This window comes from Lepisma saccharinum, chromosome 21 (genome assembly GCF_977018435.1).
Source record: "Lepisma saccharinum chromosome 21, izLepSacc3.1, whole genome shotgun sequence".
In the NCBI taxonomy this organism is placed as follows: Eukaryota; Metazoa; Arthropoda; class Insecta; order Zygentoma; family Lepismatidae; genus Lepisma; species Lepisma saccharinum.
This window is the reverse complement of record NC_139249.1, coordinates 59,573,199-59,597,288: the sequence shown is the minus strand read 5'-3', so window position 1 is coordinate 59,597,288 and position 24,090 is coordinate 59,573,199. Positions and strand designations below refer to the sequence as shown.

Sequence of the window (24,090 nt, the reverse complement as noted above, 5' to 3'; positions counted from 1 at the left end):
CGAGTGAGTAGCATAACCCAGTCTGGGAACTCTCCTGTAACAACTGAGGATACAACATGATGATCCCACGTCATCCCATTACCGGTTGAAGATCTCCACACCTCTAGGTTAGGGCTACCATATTTTGAAATGCTAAAAAGAGGACAATTCTCTAAGCTTATATATTTGGCTTGGAAGAGTTTTCTTCCAGTTTCTTCGAATTATTTCTTTTTGTTGGCGAGAACTCTTTAAGTTGCTCAGTCCAAACTGTGTAGATGTTAAAATACTTATACAATTTGAAGATGATGCCTTCAATATCAAAATCCAATGTGTTTACAGCTTGATGTACACAATTATTCAAGATGTGTGCAGGACACCCCATACGAATTAATGTCTTGTTTCCTAACAATTTCTTCAGTTTTGAGAAAACATTTTTCCCTTCTGCATCCCAGCGTAGTCCTCCAAACATGGTATTGCAATTGTCTCCAGTAAATGCTATGCACTTATCAAGCAGCGCCTTAACCTCAAGTGCATTCCTTAAAAAAGAAGAAATAGTGTCTGCAGTGTCTCATTAGGTTGCTGATCTAGTTCAATTAATTTGGATTGCAAGCCACCAGTTTTCCAATAAAAATACGGAATAATGATTGGGAAGATTTTTACTGAACCATGATTACTGCCATCAGTAGAAACACCACAATAAGCAATCTCATTATCTTGAATTCTCTTCATAGCACTATCAATAGAATGAGGACCTAGCACAGAGTTTACAGTTGCTTCTGTTTTCGTCCTTGCAGTTGAGAACTTTCTAGCCACATTGGAATCAGGAAATAATGATTTTATGAAGCTTGATGTGCATTCCATCACTTTATAACTGTTGTGATGCTTAACACTATGAAACACGAAAGAACCTTCTGCAGCACTTACTTTATCTTCATGTTCACTGCCAGGTTTCGTGAAAAACTGAGTCAACGAATGACGTGGAAATCACATCGACCGTAACTTGAAACTGTAACAACAAATGACTAACGCTTAGCGCATCGTCCAGTACTGCCAACATCAGACGTTTAATGATTCGAAAAGTTGTAACTTTGTGATCTCTGACTATGATGATTGGATAAAAGTAAAAACCCAGACATTTTAACAGAAAGTAAAAACCCACCCGGATGCAAATTTCAGGGTCCGAAAAGAGGACATGTCCGGGAAAACCAGGATGTATGGTAGCCCTACTCTAGGTAGGATTGTGGGAGGGAGACTGACAATCGGGAGATAGGCCAAGGCCCTTCAAAGGCTGTTGAGTCATGGGTTATTTTTATTAAATAGATATGGTTACAATTGACTATATGGATCAGTAAACAGAGAAATATTGAAATTTGTTAACTCTTAATGTCATGTAATTATTTTGCATGTATGAATAATGTGACTTATATTGTTATGATATACAGGGTGGCCCAAAAGTGAGTTTCACCTGAGAGAAACTGTATATGTAATTCTAAGAATTAAATTTAAAATGTTGTTACGAGTTCCACCAGGTAAACGGTGTTAAGCATTAGTATTATCTGTGTAGAGACTGGAAAACCAAGAAAGTATTGCCCTGTCAAATATTGCCTCCTCCATGTCAACAGAATAGAAATCAATGTAATAAAAACAATATATGGTAAGGAAATGTAATTTGGTGATATTTTTACATTAGACTTTTTTTCCAGGAGGGAGGAACAAATTTAAATCTTCATTCACATATTTTGAAACCATATTTCAAGTCAACATTGTTTACTAATTTCCTTAATTACTACCGACACATTGTAGTTTACAAATGTTTAAAAACAACACTGAGATGTAAGGTAATTTGGTGATAGAGGTAAGTAGTTTGGTGACATTAATTTAACAATCACAACAGTTGTCACACATTTCTGAAATTTAAATTGCACCCACCACCGCTTAACTTGGCTGTTCCTGTTCTTGACTGAAGGAGTGCTTACGACCAGCTTGTTCCGCAGCTTTGAAGGCAAGAGTTCCAACTAGCTGAACAGTAAGTCTGCATCTCGTTAATGTATTGAACAACTTTTCAGTTCCTGATCAGAGATTAAGGCAAATGGTTTTCCTAGCTTGGGTGAATTCGTTTCACCGCACCTCATATTACTGTTCTGAAAATTGTTTCAGCGATGACCAGGAATGTTCTTTGATTTAGCTGCTTGATATATGTATACTCATGTCAATGTCAGTGATAATTTTGACAGCCTCAGCTATGTCAGTTCTTGTATTTTGTCAATTGTCAACAGTTTCTTTTGGTTTGGTATTTTGTGACACTCGATAGATTATTTGGTAAAACATGGGTAGGTAATTTGCTGATAGTAAGTTTGAAATAAGTGTGCACCAGATTGAATGGCTTACACCATTCAGAACACCACAGTAAAACGATTTTGCAATCCAACGGCACCTTCATGTGTTTACACATCTTCCAAAATACATTGTGTTTTCAACCACAATAAATTAAGAAAAAACACCTTAAATTTCACTGGAATACAGTAACGTCTGTGCTAAAATATTTTCTGATTAAATGTGCACATGCAAAAGCAATACAAATCTTTGCGAACAGAATGACATGACAACTGTTAAAAACTAACAGACTTTTAATAGCTTTCATTAAAATTTACAAAACACATACCCAAAAATGCAGTTACCCTCAAACTTTTCTGAGTGGTTACTGATATTTTTACAGAGGAAAGGAAATAGCAGATACTGAGAGTTGTAAACACAAGGGCTGGCTTAATTATACATTTGAGAAGATGGACACCATGATTCATCACATCAAATGCATACATTACAGTATGACATATGTTAGAAGAATTATCACCAAAAAGCCTATGTCACCAAATTACCTGACTTTACCCTTCAAATATACAAAGGTGGTTTGTTCTATAGTCTATAGCATTAACATAAAAAAAAAAAACAGTTAAGTCGATAGCCCAGTAACTCGAGGCAAAGAAAAAGTAAACCTTGCAAGAAATAGTGGGAGGTTGAAAATAGGTGGAGAATTACTTGAGACTTGACTGAATAATTACCAAAGTCTATGTGGACCAAGTGTGGCAGATTCAAAATAGTTAGCAAACAGTACCTGCTGTCTCAAAGGATGATTCGCTAAAGATAACATAATGAAAATGAACTGACATTTCATTATGAATGTATATGAACAAGAATAAGACTAGTGACACGTTATTACATCTGAGATGTAGTATGTATATGTGCCTTTGAATTGAATGCCAAAGGCACAGCTTGACATGTCATTCCATGTTCCTGGCCCTTTGTTGGAATGTACTGTAGTCAGTACCATTGATTTCCTTTGTAATGTCCTCTTCTAATTCGTCCAGTATCCGAGGTCTTGTAGCATATATGCTTTCCTTAAAATACCCTCACAAAATGAAGTCCTGGCATGCAAAAATCAGGTGATCTCAGTGGCCATAATTTTTCTGATCCTCAAAGAAACTTTGGATCAGCTCCAAGGACTCATTTGATTTAAGAGACGTGGCACCATCCTGTTGAAAATACCATTGATTCAGCTCTATATCATCCACTTGCTCACCAAACTATCAACAATTCATAGCATGTACTGCGTCTTTACAACAACTGAGGCAATGTGGCAATGACAGCTGCACACCTGTGCTCTCTGTGGAGAATATATTAATCTCCAGATGTCCTGCTTCATATGGAACTAACACAGGTCATTACATTGTATTCCTGTTGAATGAAAAGAGAAGAAAATGTGTTAGTTTTATATTAATCACCCTGTATAATAAAAATAGCAAAGAAAATACGAATTCTTGGTTATCATTGCATTCAATACTGATTAACCCATGGTGCAACAGCCTATGAGGGCCAGGGTCTACCTACCGACTGCCGGCCTCAATCCTGCGAGGGGTTGAAGATCATCCAACTGATTACGGGGTGACACGAAGACACCGAGTCGTCGTCGTGGGCTTACATGACCGGGTTACGCTACTCATTCGTAGCTCCCCAATTTCCTCATATGGTGAGTGGCCACTGGTCCCATACACAGGCCAAAATCTCAGGAGAAAAGCTGTTACCCTTCCCCCAGAAGACTCGAACCTGCTTGTGTCCCATAGCCAGAGCCCAAAGTATGTCGCCTTACACTGCACAGCCATGGTGTGGGACTATTACATTCTGTATACGTGTGTATATTTTGGAGCTGCCACTTTTGATCGCTGCAGATGTGGGATTTTTATGTATGTTTTCTTATTCAGGAAAGTCTAAAGTAACTCCCCACCAGTTTTCAACTTTAGACTCCTTTTGCAAGGTAAAAACTTAAAAACTAGTATCAAACTTATGCCTTCCATTTCACTATCAACAATTTTTAACAATTGATGTACTTTTAATAACTGAAAGTAATTATTAAAATATTTATTAAACAACTTCTGCTCTGAGGTTAATATCAATTCCTTGTTACATTTAGGACCAAATGCCTATGGTGGCATGACTCAACCTGTTACTTACCCTCCACTTGGCGGAACAAATTTTGGAGCTCCAGTTCAAGGTAAATTTCTATGAATTAAATAATAGAGTGTACTAACATGCTAAAGTGAGTTTTCACTAGCATTTCAAGCACATATTTAGCTTTAATATTCCAAGTATTTCAAAAAGTCTACACCAGGTGAGAAACCAACGATGCTAAGGCTAGGCATTGATTGCTTTTAATTCTTCTTCTCTTTCGTTTTTCCCTGTTTTACTTTTCTTGTATTTTCTGCTTGTTTAGTGTAATATTTAAATTTCTTGTACACTGCTGTTCACATAAAGTGGCACAATTTATAGGATTGAACAGTTGAAGAATATGATTTTGTATTATTTTGTATATGCAATGCTGTAGATTTTAACTGCAAATTATCTTAATAATCCAGATGATAGAAGTGCCATATTTAGTTAAAGTAAATATTTTATTACTGTAATGATTATTATTTTTTTAAATATGAAATGGGACGATCAATCGATACTCTGTCAGTATTGGCTAATATAGGCATTAATTGGTTTATCGGGAAATTTACCAGTAATATCTTATATTTTAGTGCAATAATTTGCAATTTTGTTATAATTTTTATGGATATACACATATAATCTACTGAGAAAACGGACATGTAAAATGATATGCTACATGCCTTCCCATTTGAAAATCTGGATGTAATTCCAAGATGGCGGCTTTTCAAGATGGCCGCCATGATACACACTAGCTCCATCTGGTGTGCCCCCACCCCAATAACCGTATCTGAACTTTCATTGCCATCCGTCAAGTCGTTTTCAAATTAAAAGGGTGGTGCTGGACTTTTGCCTCACCCTGTACAATGAATCCCCTACTACAAGGGTTATTTGGAACTCAGCCTCTGGTGTGCTGGTGAAATAATAGAAAAAGAAGAGAAAGGTTAGTGTATACAGTTATTTACATAGATATTGACACTATTTTTTCAACATTATTGCCAAGCAAATTGAAACCCTCGTTATATGGATGCACAAGTTTTGGTATTCCTTCATCCTGCCAATCTCGAACGGTGGCTATCAACTTCTCCACGAGGCATGTAAACAAAACAAAACTGAGTTGCCATGATGACACAGTGCTTACACAGGTGCCATCAGTTACCTTTTGGCTACTGCCACATGTTCACACCACCCAGGAAATAATTGCATTCCTTTTGTTTCATCAGTGTTGCTCCTCATAGCAAGCAAGAAGACATGGTTGCTAACACCAAAGCTCCCACAAAGTACAAAAATCACTCTGTGATTCAATGCTTGCAACAGAAGGACACATCATTTCAAGAATAGTAAACAGCTGAGGTTGGCTTAACTCCCAAGCAGGAACACTCTATGAGAGGGATTCCCAACCTGCACACTTGGGATAAGATTAAAAACTTGGGGCACCTTGTTAGAATTGTTTTTAATTTTTAATTTTAAATCGAAGTGGAATATACAGGGTGTATCATAAGTAATAGCGCAAACTGACACAGTTGAAAGTACACGATAATAGAAACAAAAAAGTCTCAGTAAACATGGGTCCGCAAACGAGCCATTTTCGAGATAATTGCAAATGTGTGGTTACAAGCTGCCACTGACTTCATTATTTGTAAACGTCATCCTAGTTGGTAAAATGCTAATAATTCAGTAAGAAAAGTCTTTGGAGATCTCATTGCATTTATTGAACAATCTACTTACTTTAACAAATGTTAGTATGTTACAATTACTGTACACTCATACCTGTTAAAGGACGTGTTCAAAGTGTTGTCCTTGCATCTGGATGCAATACTGTATGCGATTCCGCATTGAGTTTCGAATTCTTTCGAACACCCCCGGTTCATTTGTCACAAGCATGTACAATTCTCTGTACTGATTGTATCCATCCTGTTTGATTACAACGCCACCTCTCGAAAATGTTCTGTTTTGTAAACATAGAGCAAACTTTGGAACGTGCAAGGTGTTTACAAAATGCAATCAGTGACGGCTTCTAACCACACATTCGCACAAATTATTAGCATTTCACCAACTAGGATGACGTTTACAAACAATGAAGTCAGTGGCAGCTTGTAACCACACATTCACAATTATCTCGAACTGTTAGTTTGCGGACCCATGTTTAATGAGACTTTTTTGCTACTATTATCGTGTACTTTCAACTGTGTCAGTTTGTGCTATTACTTATGATACACCCTGTATTATCAGGAGAAAGTTAAATTTATTGTCAAATAAATAAATACTGAAGTACCAATGTTAATTGAAAGATAATATAAGGAACAAACATCAGAGTAGAACACAATTTACTACATTGGAAATCACTCAAAAGGGTTTTGTTTTATTAATGTAAGAATTGTGATTGATGCTTAGAGCATGTTTGATATGAGGCCTTACAGTTGACAACAAAACGTGCATATCAAACAAGGTTATACAGTCTATTTCTTGCTTTGGATTTTATTGTCGCTACAGCAGAGAAGGCTTGCTCACACAAATATGGAGTTGAAAAGGGCATCCATTGTTTTTTTCACTAGATTAGGATACTCCTCTGACAGTCCAAGCCACCGATGCCTCACTCTTGAACTTCCTAATAATAATTCTTTTTTGTTTTTAGATTTTTAGTTTATCCCTAAAATATCTCGCAGCACCCCAGTTGGAATCGCTGCTCTTTGGTGAAGCATACAAAATTTTGTGCATCGATTGGACAATTGTTTCAATTCACTTAGAGATTATGTTGAAAGAATGTGTGTGTTTGTGTACACATATGTATGTAATAAATGTGTATGTACCAACTCCCCTCCCCTTTTATTTTCTTTTTGGCTTTATTTTACCAATCACCAGAGGTTAAATCATATTAGTATTATGTGAATCTTTGCTTACTTCTCCTCCTTTCAGTCATTCTGAAACCAGAAATATTTTGTTTTGCTTTGTTAAGTGGTAACGTTCTCTTTGTTACATCTGATGGAATAAATAAAAGTCTGTAATTACTAGGGCTTGGTAGGTGACTACAAATCATCTTTTTTCTGAATTTTTAAAACAATGCTAAACCTGATATCAGTCCGTTTCCCTTCAGTTAGAACCAGAAAACATTATATTTTTATTTTTCATTTTTTGACGATTTTGGCTTTTCAGTATTTTTGCCGTTTTTATTGCATTTTCTTTATTTTTTAGGCTTTTTTCCCCCTTTCTTGTTGTTTTGTGAATTTTAAATGCATTTTGTAGCATAACTTACATATTTCAATTTCTTGACATGGTTCTTTTAGCAAGTTCGCCATTAATTGAAAATACGGTCAATGGAAAAGTACAATATTATTTTGGCTGAAATGTTTGGCAATGCTTTAAATAATTTATTGTGGTAAATTTATTTTTCCTCCAGCAAAAACAACAAAATACTTTGTGTGAAGCCTACTTTGAGGTTATCTTGTTGGCGCCTCTTATCACTTTACTCTGTGGTTTTAAAGTAAAATTAGCTACAATATTTAAAAGAATATAATCTGATATATATGCAAAACACAGCTGCATTTTCAGATGCTGGCCATCGACTGTATCATGGATGGTTCACTCTGAAAGAAAATGAATGCCTTATACAGAAAAACCTTGTGATGTATTTTATGTAACCTTGAAGTAAAAATGGGGTGCCTTCCACATAGGCACCCAAAGGTCAACCTCACTTCCACGTAGTACACCCTGGACTGCATTTTGCAGACTAATGAGGTTCTGGCGACTGGCACTATGGCCAGTATAATTTTGTGTGTGGTGTCCTGTGTTTTGTCTTTGTGTGTGCTGAGTGCCTCTTTACAGCCTCAGCTTTTAACCTAAGTCAGAATATTTTAAGATTTTCGTTATGCAACGTTAGAGTTGTTATTTGTAATGGTAAGGGGCTGGCCCCCATATAATGTGATGGGTGCAAAATAGCCTAAGTGCTGATGCACCCAAAATTTTAAATTCAAATTGAAGTAAAAATAAAGAAAACTACATTAGCACTTATTTGCTTTTGTCCCTTTGCTTCAGTCATTTAAACCATCAAACAATGGGTATTATGGAATTATTCAACTACTCTCTTGTAATTATTAAAAAATCTCATTTTCAGAATTTCAGAGCGAAAATTATTTTTAGGACATTTTCAAGAATTTTGAGGTCATCCTACTGGTCATTTTTTACATTTTTTAAATATTATAAACATTATTATCAAAAAAAAAGCAGTCATCAACTTCGGAACCCTAGTAATTCGTTGAATTTTCAGTAAGTGTTTTTGATAAATTTGAGTAAGTTTTTGTAAATGTGAATTGTAACCCAAAATGATGAACAGTGTAGTTACTTACTTTCTAAATTGATACCTAGGTGGAAACGCTCCTGTACCTGGAAGATTTGCACAATCTGGCCCAGGAAGTATTAGACCAGGAGTGCCAGGAGGTTTTATGCAGCCTGCACCAACTAATTTTAGGCTATCTGCACCAACCAACTTCAGAGCACCTGCACCATCCAACTTTGCCATGCCTCCCTCGGGGGATTTCAGACAACCTCCACCAGGAAATTTTGGCCCTTCCATTCCAACAGATACTGGTCATCAAGTGTCAGGAGATAATTACTTGCCAACAAATCCAATAGCACCACCTCCACCTACGATATCCCAGGCACAGTATTCCGGTCAACATTCTGATTATCCATACTCGTCAGGTAAACAAGCAACTAGTGTTTTTTGTTTTATTATTGTACTTTTCCGTATCCCATATGTTAAACAGAAAGAGTCACCTCTATTTTATGGTTATACTCATGGTGATATTTCCATGGTATTAAAAAATATCTACACTTTGCCAGTGGAAGGATTATAAACTGCATTTTGCAGTTAAATGCAGTTTTTTGTTTATAGCAAATACATGGTACATTAAGTCCAAAGTTAATGCTGTGAATATAAAGAACATCTGAATTGAAAGCAGAAATTCAAAGAGTTTTCGACGGCATTGAGCCACAGTTACGCATAAAAGTGATCCAGAATTTTGTCAAAAGAATTCGAGTGTGTCTGTTGCATCGTGGAGGACATTTGTCAGATATCCTCTTCCTCATTTAATGACAATGTTTACCCTTTCAAATGATGTAATAACTTTTCCAACTCATAAATATATAAAATGAATTTCGATGAAGTCCAGGTAAATCACCAACGTTTTTTGTTCTTGTTATCCAGGACTTTGGTTAGAAGGTTTTTTTTTTCTTTTTAAATCAGAGGCATAGGATGAATTGGCAGTCAACAACCATCAACCTGCACTGCAAATTCTTCATCCTATTCCATAGTCTTAACATGCAAGAATCAGGCTGAGAAAAATAGTTGATCCCAGTGATTCAGTATGGTCCAGGGTGAGGCAGGGAACAGATAACAGAATTCCGCTCATCCTCCGTGCATCAACTGATGTCCTGGCCGTCAGTGCTTGTGTTAACAAAATTACCTGGTTGGATGTGACAATTAAAAAAAATATATTATTATACTCCGTGGTGCAACAGCCCTCGAAGGGCCAGGGCCTGTCAGAGTTGCTTTTCACTTGGGAGACATGGTCAGTGCATCAAATCTCATCGCCACTGTTTTCTGGCTTTCGTGATCAGAGCCCGTTACTTCTTCTTTTTCAAATAGCTTCCCAATTGCCTTCACGATGCTGGGTCAATGCCAAAATTTTGTTGCTCCCACCAGGAATTGACTGCTCGCACCAAAGGCAAGAGTGCTAACCACTTGGCTACAAGGGAACCGACAATTCAAATTAAGCAGATTGATTTACTGAAGATGAAGAGACTTCAACATATATATATATCCAGATTTAAAATTATCTGTATTTCAATTTATCAGCTGGGGATTGTAAACAACTTCCGATAAATATATTTTGTGTTATCCAATAGTGGATTAAATATTCTCTGTTTTTCTAAAAAAAAATTAATAAATGCTGTGTGTATGAGATCATTAATATGTCTTCATTGATCTCCAAGGGAGTTTTGTCCCTGTCCATGCTACAATATAGCTAATAGAATTTCACCATAATTAGCAATGCTTTTGCTAAACATTGGAAAACTAAATAGTGTAGTATAAGTACTTATCCTTTTAGGGAATAAAAATTTCAGAAATTGTAATGTTAAGGTGAAAAGAAAATCAAGTCATTTTCTTAAAAAATTTAATATCAGTTTGGGATACAAATACTTGAGAGAAAATAGTGTCTTAATTGTTGGATTTAATGAACTTTAATGTTTGTTTTTTTCTGATTTCAGGTACTGGATACAGACCTGATGATGATTACAAATCAGATCTCCCAAAGAATGTAGACTCAGATTATGAAAAATATCATTTTGGAAGTACTGAAACATATAATAGAAGACCTGCATATGAAGATGCAGGTATGGATTCAACTCGTCGAGAATGTCAGCAATTATATTCACGTGATAAATCAAGCCCTGCACAACTTGCATATATTCGACAAAGCCCTACCCAAGATATGTATGGGAGACGAAGCCCTGCACAGGGTGCATCTAGTGGACAGAGTCCACAACACAGGTACAACCAACAAAATGTAAGACAAGACTTTGGACGTGGACGGAGCCCTAAGCGTGATACAAAAGACCATGAAAATGTTGGTTCCTTAGACCATGGTTACGAAAATTACAAAATGCATGATCGTAAGTATGGTGGCAGTAGTTCATATAATCGAGATTATGGAAGAGGTAGTTCACGGGAGCATCACTTTGACAGACAGCGTACAAGCCGCTTAAGCCCCGAGAAAGACAGTTACAGATATGGCTCTCGTCCCGACAGTAGAAATATGAGAGATCGGCATAGAAGTCCAGATCGCATCAACAGGGGTCATTCAAGAGAAGGCAACGTTGATTTGCACCGTAAGCGTAGAAGTCCTGGGTACAGTGGCAGATCATACTCGCACGAAAGAAATATTGCACCTCGTACCAGAGATAGAAGCAAGAGCTCTGTCGATCCTGTTCCTGGCTGTGAATATATTGATCCTAAGAGTCCGGGAGGAGGCACTCTAGTCTCCCCGCCGCCACCACCACCAGGTTACGAAGATCTCTCTTTTGATTCAAGGGATTTGATGTCGTGTGTTCCTGGTTGCGAGTTGATAGATCCAGGAAGTCCTGGATTTGATGCTGCTGATCCAAAGAGAAAAGACCGTGCATCACGTGAACACCCAGAAAGAAACCAGAAATTGAGAGATATGCATTCAAGAGAAAGGAGATCCAGAGAAAGAAAGTCAAGGGAACGAGAAAGATCACGTGGAGAATCAAGAGACCACAGAACAAGGGAGAGGTATTCAGGGGAAGTGGAGAGGTCCAGAGACAGGTCTCGAGAAAGATCCGCAAGGTGGAGGAGGTCACGAGAACGATCACCGGATAGGTATAGATCAAGGGAACGAACAGCTGAAGATAAAACTCGCCAAGAGTATGGTGATAGAGTTCAGTACAGTTTAAGAGATGATGGCAGAAGCGAAAAGTTTATTGAAGAAAGAAGGATTTCAGGAAATGAGCACCAGCATTCGAGAAATGTTGTTTTAAGGGACGATCTTTCCCTTGACCCTGCTTTGCTAAGAAGTGGCCCAGGAAGGGATTATAGGGAATCTCCTGCCGTCAAGGATGACTTCAGCAGAAGGGAACTGGAGCGTACTGATTTAAGTTTCTCCAGTGCAGGACAAGATGATTTTAGGCCAGAATCAGAAAAGTTTGACCGTAGTTACTGGGAAGAATACATGGAGAGACTGGATTATTGGCGCAAACATTTTGACCGCATGGGATACGGACGAGATTGTCCAATTCCAGAAGAGTTTGATCCCCGAGGAGTTGGACGTTCTCTAGGCAGGCCTCAGGGACAAATTGGAGAACAGTCACACAAATTTGGACCTGGTAAGTAAGTATTTCAATTTTGGGGGTTGGGGAGGGGATGCTGAAATGCTGGTACCAGTATTTCACAGTGTCTGCAAAAATAATGCTATGCAACACCCACAGAGGCTAAGTATCCTGGAAATTATGCAAACCTATTTTTTTAAAGTATTTGTGCAACAGTATAGTGGGAAATAATGTATTATGTGATTAAATTATTATCTCATGTGAAATTATAAAGCAAAACTCTCATAGATTGATATGGTATAGTTTCAATGGAAAATTTATATACAGTTGAGACTGCTTTATACGTAACTCAGTTCTGCATAATTCTGTTTTATATGTAAATTACTGTAGCTCCCAGCAAAATATAATCTAAAAATGTGTTAATTAAACCTTTAGATTTGTTAATTGGCCCCCCTTATGACAGAAATAGATATCTTGTTCCTCAAAATAGATACAATTACAGTATTTTAATAATGATACGACATGGTATCTAAATCTGATTTGTAAGTAATTATCAGTTGTATGTATTACTTTCTGTTCACCTTGACATACGTATACAAGTTCAGCTGTATTAAAATGTTCAGGGTGACACAGGAAAACGGAAACTTTTGAAAAGCGTATGCCAACACTGCGTAGTTGGCAGCACTGCGTAATGGTATCTTGAGCAACAGACAACCTTGCCATTTAGTAATCATGGATCAGTGAAACGGTCAACATCGTGCTTTCACCATAAAAATGTTGTCTCTCGATTTGGTGACATTCCCTGGCCACCAAGATCCCCAGATTTGTCCGTATGTGATTTCTTTTTGTGGAGCCACCTTAAGAGTCAGGTGTACATGTCTCGGCCAAGAACAAGGAATGAATTGAAGCAACGAATAAAGATGAAATTTGTGCCATCCCACCTGACATGTTGCAGTGATCAGTGAGGGACCTCAATGCCAGATTGCAAGAATGCAGAGCTAGCAAAGGACTCCATCTCAAGGACGTAATTTTCAAAAAGTGATACTGTGGATTACTGTATCTTAAGTGGCAAGTTGTAACAGTTCAATTTCTGTCAATATATGTTTTTTTATCTGATTTCTCTGGTGTCAGGTTGGTTTTTCAAAAGTTCCCATTTTTCTGTGTCACCCTGTATAAATACTCTGAACTGTTATGAATTGTTACGATTTTCGAGTATCTGTATTGGTGAGAATCAGTAAGAATTTCGGCATTGGTATTGGTTCAAAGTGGTATTGTCTCATCCCCTCCCCCCTTTTTTAAAAGCCTAGTTAGTTCAATTCCTTTAGTAGGCAGTTATGTAATATCAGCTTTAGAAAGAATTGGTTTCAATGTAGCCATCATTTACAATTACACTGTGGTGCCCAAAGATATGCAAAATGACAAAATACAGTGTGTTTTAAAAGTCCTGCAGGATTCTAAAAAGCTAAAACTTTGAAGTAATAGGTTCATTACAATGAAATATTGTTTTTTTTACACAGAGGAAAATTTTAAATTTTGTTCTGCCCACACTGCTGATTAACGTGTGCGCAGGTGATCACGCGATTCCAGGATGGCATCGGTGCAGGAAAAAGCTCAGTGCATGTTATGGCTTGCCGAGGTAAAATCTTGTGTTTTGAAAAACGTTTGGAAAAATGCCTCCATGGGAAACAAGTATCCAGAGATGGTACAAAAAGTTTAAGGCTACAGAGAGCGTAGCCCCCCACACTTTGCCTTTGAAGTTCGTGAGTTTGTTGATGGTCAATATGGGGAGAGATAGATTTTCCGCAGAGGACCCACACCTTGACCCGCAAGGTCACCTGGCCTTACGACTTGCGATTACTAGCTGTGGGCACATGTCAAGGTGTATGCACAGAAACCGACAGATCTTGAAGACCTGAAGTTCAAGATACGTGATGTGATTCACAACATTCCGGACGAGCACCATCAATGCAATTCTTGGATTCAATCAAAGATTGCAAGAGTGTTTGGACGTGAATGGTGCCCAGCCAAACCAAATCAAACATTAATTTTAAAGTTTCCTCTGTGTAACAAACAATATTTCGTTGTAATAAACAAATTACTTTAAAAGTTATAGTTTTTTAGAATCCTACAGGACTTTTGAAACCACTGTATTTAATGACAACAGAAAATTGTATTAGCATCAGAATCAGGAGAATCAGTAAGGTATCAGAATGAAACATGGTATTAACATGCCAGAGCAGATCTTAGGGATAGACTGATCTGAAATCTTTGCCAAACCAATAATTAGGGGCATGCATATTTTGTTTTTGACGAAAACACGAAATGTGAAATAACACATTCTAATGTTAATTTTTAATGTTTCTAAAAGGTGTGAGGTGTATTTTACTACCCTGTTTTGTCACAAAATGATGTGAAATGAACTGCAAAATGCGAAATAGACTCTTATATACAAAATTTAGAGTTTATATACCGACACGACACTTTCTGAAGTTTGAATTATCCTATGAGTTATGCAATTCACAGAAAATTTATTAATTCTGCTGTAAATATTTGAGAAGCAAGAATGGACCCCTTTATACAGGAATAAACTTAATACTCTGGTAACTACATAAATGTGCTATTAGAAGGGTTATGTTTATTATTGTAACAAGTGCAGTTTTTAAATCAAATTTTGGGTTATGTTCACAATTTTAAAATCAAAACGTAATTTAATATACTGCTTTTGATCCGTTTTTTCACCGCTATAACACCGAAATTTTATTTTATTTACCGCTTTAGAACCCGAAATTGACTCTGTTTTTGTACTGAAATTTTGCTTTTTTATGTACCAAAAATATGTGCCTCTACCAATAATGTACCAATATAAAATTTACCAATATCAATCTCATATAAAATTACAAATTTTCCATGAAGAACATGAATCCTTCATTTACCTCCTTAATCACAATAAGTTATGCTTCATGAAGAAACTGTATTTAGGCATTTACTTTACAAAACTCATGGTATGTTAATTACAATGTTATATTAATTAAGAAAATAACAAATTACAAATTCTGTACTAAATTACAGGCTATTTGTAGATATATCAAATCAGTAAAATTAACATCAATTTCACTGGTACACAAATTTGTCTCTATTAACTGATATAATTAATCTGTCCTATATATAGTACATACTGAACAACTACATTTTTCATTCGTAGTATTAGTACTGTTGTTGAACCATTATAGAGTTTTTTCTGAAATTCGATTTTCCAGTTTGTATTTTTCTGTAATTATGTACTGGGTTAATCAATACATGTATTTCTTATAGGTAAATTAAAATTACCAATAATTTTACTACTGTAGTATTTTTTTATTATTGAAAAGATAAAAATTATCTAAAAAATATACTGATAAATAGGGAGACAAATTTGTGGTAAATAAAAACTGAGGAGAGCGGTAAATAAAATGTTAGATCAGTGGTGGAAAAAAAATTGGCACACACTTTTTCATTATGAGAGGAAACAATATACAAAAGAGCTGTAAATTGATAAACTACTTCATTTTTATATACTGTACACATACACAAGTACTTAGTTGTCCAACCAAAAAGAAAACATCAACACAAAATCACTTCATTTCTAAATTGCATATCTCAAGTGATTTATTCGTTGTATGTATTTAAAGGATATCCTTGCTGTCCAACAAATAAAATAATCACTACTGCACATACACAAACACATGTTGAAAATCACATGATAAACAAAATTCATTCATGACTGAACACAAATGACACCATTGTTTCCCTTGATGTGCAGGAACAGACCAATCTTATCGCTGCTACAGCTAGCAAGTTCAATGAAACTGGAAGTTGAGTAGACATTCGGGTGAATAAAGGAATGCAGCTTGACAGGGAGCGAAGTTTTTGAACTGAGATTATGTGCATGGGAAATCCCAATTTGCAGCGTCGTCCTGATGTGATCGTAGATAAAACGTTCTTCAGCTGCACATGGTAGGAAACTTTAGGCAAACGTTTCGTTACAAATCGACAGTTTGCGCGCAAAACCTCGATTGCCGGTTTTTGCATGTTTTCTACTTAATTTGATGATATTTCATGGTTATTTACATTTCGCATTACTTCGCGAATAAAACTCATGCACATTTCATCATTGGGGGTGTAGTTACGTGCAGAATGTTCAAAATTGTATTATTTTTTTTTTTACACATTTCGCGCAACGTGAAAATTCAATGACCCTACTGATAAATATATCTTGCAAATTTCTTGAAGTTCAGTTGTTAATTGCATTTCATGCATGCATATTAAAAACCACCAGGAAAATTTTCCATCAGGTCACAACTGTCAGAAAATATGGTGTTTCAAAACTACATATTCATATTAAAAGCTGTATTTAAAGATTTTTATTATTGGTCACATTTTAAAGTTGTGAGTCTTGGCCTGGACATTGGTATTCTTTGTGATTGTCCCTCTATCAGTTTCATCTAATTATCACCCATTCTCATGAGCATTCGGAGGTGAGGTCGAACAGGTCCATCAACCTTCCCCCATCCCCCTAGAATTTGGCATAATTAATTTCAAGTTTATTATAATCCATTTTTGCTTCTCAAATATTTACAGCAGAATTAACCAATTTTCCGTGAATTGCATAACACTCAGGATAATTCTGACTTCAGAAAGAGTCGCGTAGGTAAATGAACTCTAAATTTTGTGTTTAAGATTTTTGGATTTTGCTTATTTCGCGTTATTTCTTGACAAAACAGGGTGGGAAAATGCACCTCACACCTTTCAGAAACATGAAAAATTAACATTACAATATGTTATTTCACATTTCGTGTTTTCATCAAAAACGAAATAGGCATGCCTCTAGTGATGACATGATGAAATTGATGAACGGACACTCACAAACATCTATGCCCAGGCCAGGATTCGAACCCGGGAGTTTGAATTACCGAGTAATTCGAACTGTAATAATAATAATAAATTGTGTTTATTATGTTAGTTTACAATAGTTATTATTTTATAATAATTATATCGGTGATAGGATAATAATAATTATTATTTATGTTATTTGTACTATTCAAATTTATTAATTGCTTGACCACCCATAGGAAAATCTCTGCCCATGTCCATCCTCATTGTTTCAATTAGCCCAAAGTGACAACAATACAAAATACAAATAATAGGCCTGACATGTCTTCTAGCATTCCAATTCGCATTTGCTTCTATTATATAGTTCTTTTTTAATTGCAATGCAAACAAGAAGTGTTGCACATTTAGATTTTCTAATAGAAAACATAAACATTCCGAAATTTTATCTTCTAGAGGACATTCCAAGAAACTAACTGACGCCACTCTTGTAAATGTCTGTTTTGTGGTGGGGCTTACACAGTAATCCTGTCTGGCTCAGGCCAATATATGTATATTATTGTGTTTATAAACAGTGCATTGATTTTTTTTATAAAAGGTAATATTTCACAAACTTCTTCTTTGCATAATCAGACTCAATGAAGTTGGAATATGCAATTTATTACATCTAGTAATAAATGATTGAAAAAATTAACACAAAAATGTAAGCCCTGGCAGCTGGGCTTTGTTTGGAACTGATTCAGCAAACTGTAATCTATGGTAGTGTTTTTTTCTTCAAACTCCATTGGGTTCAATTATGAAAACGAGAAGTTTGTGAAACATTACATGATAAAATAATCAATGTGCTATAGTGATTAATAATAATGTACTTTTCCAACAAGGAACATAAGACAACTTCTTACATCTAATATGCATCGTTGCATTTGGTTTTAGGCTTGGCATCTAGATTCCCAACACCCCCTGGGGGACCCAGGCCTTCGATGCCATATGCTACAGGAGGGGTAAAACCATTTCCATCACAAATGCCCAATCCTGGACCAAGGACAATGCGAAACCCTGCTCCAACTTGGGAAGAGCATAAAACAGAAGGTATGCTAGGTCTTTAACAGATCAAACTAAAATATGTTAAAATATGTAATACGCTAAAAAGGAAGTATGTACTTGTCCACGAAAGGAGTGCAGATAAGTGGCTACTTCCAGGTACTGTATTAATTTGCTACTGGGTCATTTCATGTGAAATCAACCAATTTTATACAGTGGTAGTACCCATAAAGTTGACAAAAACTGTTTGAGCTCTTAGTTTTTGAACTATTGACTTTCAAAAACTCAATAATCGGAAAAATTTGACATCATTTTGAAATCAACAGCTGTAGATCAAAAACTATTTGACCTAAGCCCCGCGACAGGTTAAGTTTGCAGCAGGTTTTATGTATCAATCCACTCTAGACCGGCACTCAGCATCCCCGTGCCAGTCTCACCTTAACCGCTGAGCTGTTCATATCACAGATAGTGAGAAAATCTGCAGTATTGCAGCGGAACTATTTTCTACATGCACGTTTGGGTCTATATATGCGAAAAGTTGCTGCAAGGTTAACCTGTCGCGGGGCTTAGAGAACTCACATTCATGTCATTCTCTTCTGTTTTTAATGAGCATTAATGACTGTCATATTTCAATTTTTCAATATTTCAAAAACTCTGGGGAAAAAAATAAAATCTCAGAAACACCCATCTTTTTTATATATTTGTTTTAAAGACATCAATTGACTATTTATGTGCAATATTTCATAATGGGACTATAGTGGGTTCCCGTGACAATTATTTTTTTTGTATTATCATGTGCATGAAATTTGCTAAATTTGTTGACAATTCAATTGACAGGGTGGTTTCGTGTGGTATACAGTCGAGTGTGGCAAAAGGTGCCAATTTATTAATTAGTGAAAGTGTGAAGGAACTGTAAAGAAGTTCAAGTTTCTGCTTACACATCTATTACGTTGTATCCTTTCTTGGTGGTTATTCTGTTAATTAAATATTTTATATCTGTGATTTGTTTTCCTCATTATAGGTAGGAGTTAAGATACTGATCAGCAGGGAACGGATTTACATGTAGTAAAAATGTGCTAATATGTAAATACATATTTAGTTATTTTCAACCAAATATGGAGTTAAATATGGGCCTAAAATTGTAAAAATTTACCTTTTTAACAATATAAGACACAACATGAGCTACATAAAATACAGTATTTTTACAATGACATTAATTGTAAAACAATACAAAATGTGTTTTCATTTTCTGTTTCCAAAATAATGATTTTTTTATTTTTATTTTATTTTTTTGTAACATGCTTCTCTTAAGATGCATTTATATTGACTGAAGTAATGGGAGTGTATTTAAAATATGTCAGTTATTCGCAAGAAATTCACCCAACTCTTTCGGTCATACGGGGACGTGTATTTATTGTGTGAATATGGGGTATATGTTAAGAAATGTTCTGAAATATGGAAATCATATGTAATAATAACTAAAATATGTATAATATGAGCCAAAATCTAATATATGTAAAAATATGGAAAATAGAAACTAAATTTTTCGAGTCTACATGCCATGATGCGCAAGGATTCCAGTTTTGCACATAAATATGTATTTACGTATAAATCCATTCCCTACTGATAAGTAACTGCAACAGGTGCAGTTAGGTCAAGCCTGAGGCTTATAAATTTCCCTAACTCCCGTGGTCAAATCCTGGAGCCAACCGTGCAATCTGTTGTACTCAGAAACTGCTATTTGTTGAGAAGTTATTAACAAATTTATGAGGTCATGTGATTTTGGTCTTGCTGGAGGAAAAGAATCATTGGGAGGGGGAGAGAAGAGAGGACATTTGGGAAAATGAAAGGGGGAAATCCCCTCAAAAATACTTTTCTTTAAAAAAATGGTGTTTCCCCCCCCCCCCGAAAAAAATGTCAAAATGCAAAATTTATGCAAATTTTGCATATGTATGGAGAGGGAAGGGAGAAAACTCCCACAAATTATTTTAAAAAAATTGTCACTTCACCCAAAAAATGTCCTCGCACTTGGGCACAAAATGACACCTACGCACAACATTCACGGACGAAAAGCTAGAACGCAGTGAAAAATGAGCACGCATTCTTGCAGCTGCTTGAAATTCTATTTTTAGACAATGCAGGGTAACCCCTGTTGCAACTTGTGGACACTTGTGCTAGAAACACAAAGGTTTCCTTCTACATGCTTTGAAATTCCATATTCACGATGCAGATTCAACAACCAGTCTTCCCCCTCCCCCTGCTTGCGCCCTCAAGGAAAACTTTCATTTTGATACTGATAAACAAGCTTACTTCGAATGCAGTTCACGGGCGGGAGTGAAAAAAAAAAAAGCATTGCTTTAGAACAACAAAGCCGGTCTTCCATTGTCGGCAAAAATTTGACCTTGAAAAGAGACTCAAAAGAGAAGTCCATTTTCCCACCTTTTCCCCTCCATGTTCATGAAGACAAAAAAAATGCAAAAAAACATTTCTGTTAAATACATGTGTTAGGAACAATATAAAAAAAATCGAAATCCTAGCCAAAAATAGAAAAGTTATAACGTAAAAACTACGACCCTGACACAGCTTCTCGATCGAGATGCTTGGTACTGGGAGGGTTACATTTGGGTATCTTGATCGAGGCGCTTGGGTCCCAAAAGGTTAATCAGCTTTTCCTGAGTACTAACATAAAATCGGAAAATAGCACTTATGCTCACTTATGAATTGAGTGGTATTTTTTTAGTACCAAATATAATCACATGAAGCAGCTTTTTAGCTCTATATAGTTTTGAAATTAAAAAGGAAATGACCCACTACGACACTGTGTCTACTTTTCTCCGTTCTGTAGAATAATACTACAGTCCAGCCAGGGAACACAAAACTAGCTGGAAAGGTCTATTCCAAACATGAGAGGGGAAGCAGGTAGAAGCACCAGCCAAACTACACTGTGATATTACGTTCATATAGATTTGCTTGTTTTTATTTTCAATCTGAACTCTTCCATAATTTGAAACATATCTCTACTTACTTCATTGATGTTTCCACAGCATACGATTTTCACAGAACCCTCACCTTCCCAAATTGTCATTGCTGCCACAGACCGGAAACGTGAGCCTTTTTATATGGGTCAACTTTTATCTAAAAATTTCGTAGAGAAGGGGATACTATCATGGCAGCGAGCATACCTTCATAGGTTATGAATATATAGTGACTATTGATGCATCAGTCCTGCACCATGGCCGTGTGGTCTAAGGCATCATGCTTTGGGCTCCGACTACGGGACGTGCGCAGGTTTGAGTCTCCTGGGTGGAAGCGTAACAACTTTTCTCCTGAGATTTCAGCCTGTGTAAGGGGCTGTAATCTCTCCATCATGAGGAAATTGGGGAGCTACGAATAAGTAGCATAACCCGGTCACAGAAACCTACAACAATGGCTGGGAGTTCATCGTGCTGACCACACGTCGCCCTGTAACTTGTTGGATGATTCCCACCTCGGCACCTGGGAGTGAGGCTGGCAGTCGGTAGGTATGCCCTGGCCCTCACGGGCTGTTGCACCACAGGTTATTTATTATTAGTGATGCATCAACCAAAAGTAAAACTCAGAGTTTCATCTCTCGCCTTACAATTGACTCATGCCAATTCACATATTGAAAACTTCAGCACACATAGAGCCTTCTGTTGTCCTTTTGTCATTTTTCCACAGACTGTGTTGTGGGGCTATAGTGACAATGGAACATCCTCACATTGACCTTCCTTTCATTAGATGTATGCCAATTTAATATGCAGTTCATAAATCTGGTATTGTATTGTGCTTACAAACTGGATAAATTATTTTGAAGGAATGCTGTACCATGAGATACAATTTCAAATATAAATCCAAAAATGGTGAACGTGTAGTTACTTAGGAAAAAACACAACTTCAATCCAAATTTTCCATCTACTTGTGTAGCGTCCTTAGGATTTGACATTTCCCTGCATTGTACATGGTCTCAATGAAGAAAAAAGCTGTCTAAGTTTTGTTCATACCTCTGTCATGATACAATTTATGTTGTTTGTATTGCTTGTCGTTATGGATATATAAAATATTTCTTCTCATTTTAGGGAAACATCCAGATGATTGGGTTTGTAAGAAGGATGGGTGTGGATTCCTGAATTTTCACTGGCGAACTGACTGCAAGAAGTGCCAAACACCGTATGAAGAGGAAATTAACGCAGCAGAAGGTATGGATCAGTTCGCACAAACGACACATTGATATGTAAATTTTGCATTCTACAATTGCAAACAGCAATACTGATAAAAGGGGATGAATGTGAAACTTTCTTTTTGTTTGACCCAACATACAAAGCATAATCTTTGATGGTATAACCCTGTTTGAAACTCTTCCTGACCACTGTAATGCACATAGTTATAAATATACCTGAAAAAATACCTTTATCCTTCTCACATTCTTTGAAGCTAGAAATGAGATATCTGCTCTTCATGAATGTCAAATAGAGTAACAAAACCCATTGCATAAACTAGAAACCAACACTAGAAGCACTACGTTCATGTTAAGTAGTATTCAGTTTAACTTTACTAGCTATTTGAAATAGCATCTGGCACACTGACTTTTCACAATTCAAAAACATCCCTGAACTGTATTTTCTGTTGTAAACTTAAAACATGAATTGTACTGGCTGGTTAGAATTTACTTTCCCATACGTACAGCCCCCTGGAACCTGTTCGAAGCAGTGGATTGCAGAAAAATTTGGTATAGAAGCTATGTATGCCATGGAGAATCAAATGAATCATATTTCAGCAAAAGTATCTGTTTTGGAGCATAGCAAAGCTGTGTACCAATTGTATCATGAAAGTCGGTCAGTATGAGGGTCAACTCTTCCTGATTTGACTTTGAATGACTCCTATATATGTATTAACATTTTGTAAGCAATCTTTATACATAAGAGGAAAAAGAATTGAATGCAGGTGAGACCATCATTCACTTACCACATTGGTAAATTACAATATTTATTGCTGTTGAAGTACTTTATCTTTCTGACAGAAAAAATATTAACACCAAATAAAGGTAACCTGGTTGGGCTGAGTATCTCAGTGGTACAGAATGGCTCATTATACCAGAGATCCAGGTTCAAATTCGGATAAAGCTTACATTTACCATTCACTTTCCCAAGGGATGTAATATGTTTGGTTGTGTGTGTGCTTTAAACATTTTATTGCAGCAGAACCATGATTTTATGTTTATTTCAAGAGAACGCAAGGCTACAGATAGAGGGCACCATCTATTTCTCTAGTAACTTTTATACCTCAGCCTTTGATCAATGACGGTTCTCCACCGCACGTTATTTGTCTACTAGCCACACTTAACTAGTGATGGGCACCATCAAATTTCCACCATCGATTAATTAGTCTGTAGTTGAAACAAACTATCGACTAATTAGTCGAAAAAATTAGTAGTCGTTCGACTAATATTAGTCGAATTAGTCATTTGACTGAGATTAGTCGAACTTTCAATTGGCTTCTTTGTCGATTAATAATAGTCGAACTACATGTTAACGTTTACTCTGCCGAGTAGGTCGTCAGAAAGTAACCCCGGTTACTTTGGCGCGAATTTTAAATTCGTACACTTATTTGACAAAATATTTTATAACTCGTAGACTATTTGACCAATCTACTTCGGGTAACTTTTCTTTTGCAGTTAAAACATCAGGGCATGCAACCGTGCAGAAATCAAAATGAGGGGTTGGATGGGCCACGGCCCCCAACTTTTAATGAAAAAAATCATAAAAATGGGGAGTTCGTTTCACATATTCGATAATGTAATGCACCCAGGAACATGAAATGACTTTCGTTTGGTTAAGAAAGGACCATTCTTTGAAAATAAGG

At 36.4% G+C, this 24,090-nt stretch overlaps 1 protein-coding gene across 3 annotated transcripts in view; it reads left to right on the top strand.

The window, feature by feature from the left end:
* The window catches only part of LOC146004326 (uncharacterized), a 154,676-nt gene that overhangs the window by 82,114 nt on the left and 48,472 nt on the right, over positions 1–24,090 (top strand). For all 3 annotated transcript variants that reach the window (XM_083143085.1, XM_083143084.1, XM_083143087.1), the window contains 5 exons: positions 4,445–4,525; positions 8,821–9,156; positions 10,726–12,360; positions 18,103–18,258; positions 22,308–22,427. In XM_083143085.1, the coding sequence (XP_082999211.1) occupies positions 4,445–4,525; positions 8,821–9,156; positions 10,726–12,360; positions 18,103–18,258; positions 22,308–22,427 (2,328 nt within the window). The remainder of the gene's footprint in view (positions 1–4,444; positions 4,526–8,820; positions 9,157–10,725; positions 12,361–18,102; positions 18,259–22,307; positions 22,428–24,090) is intronic.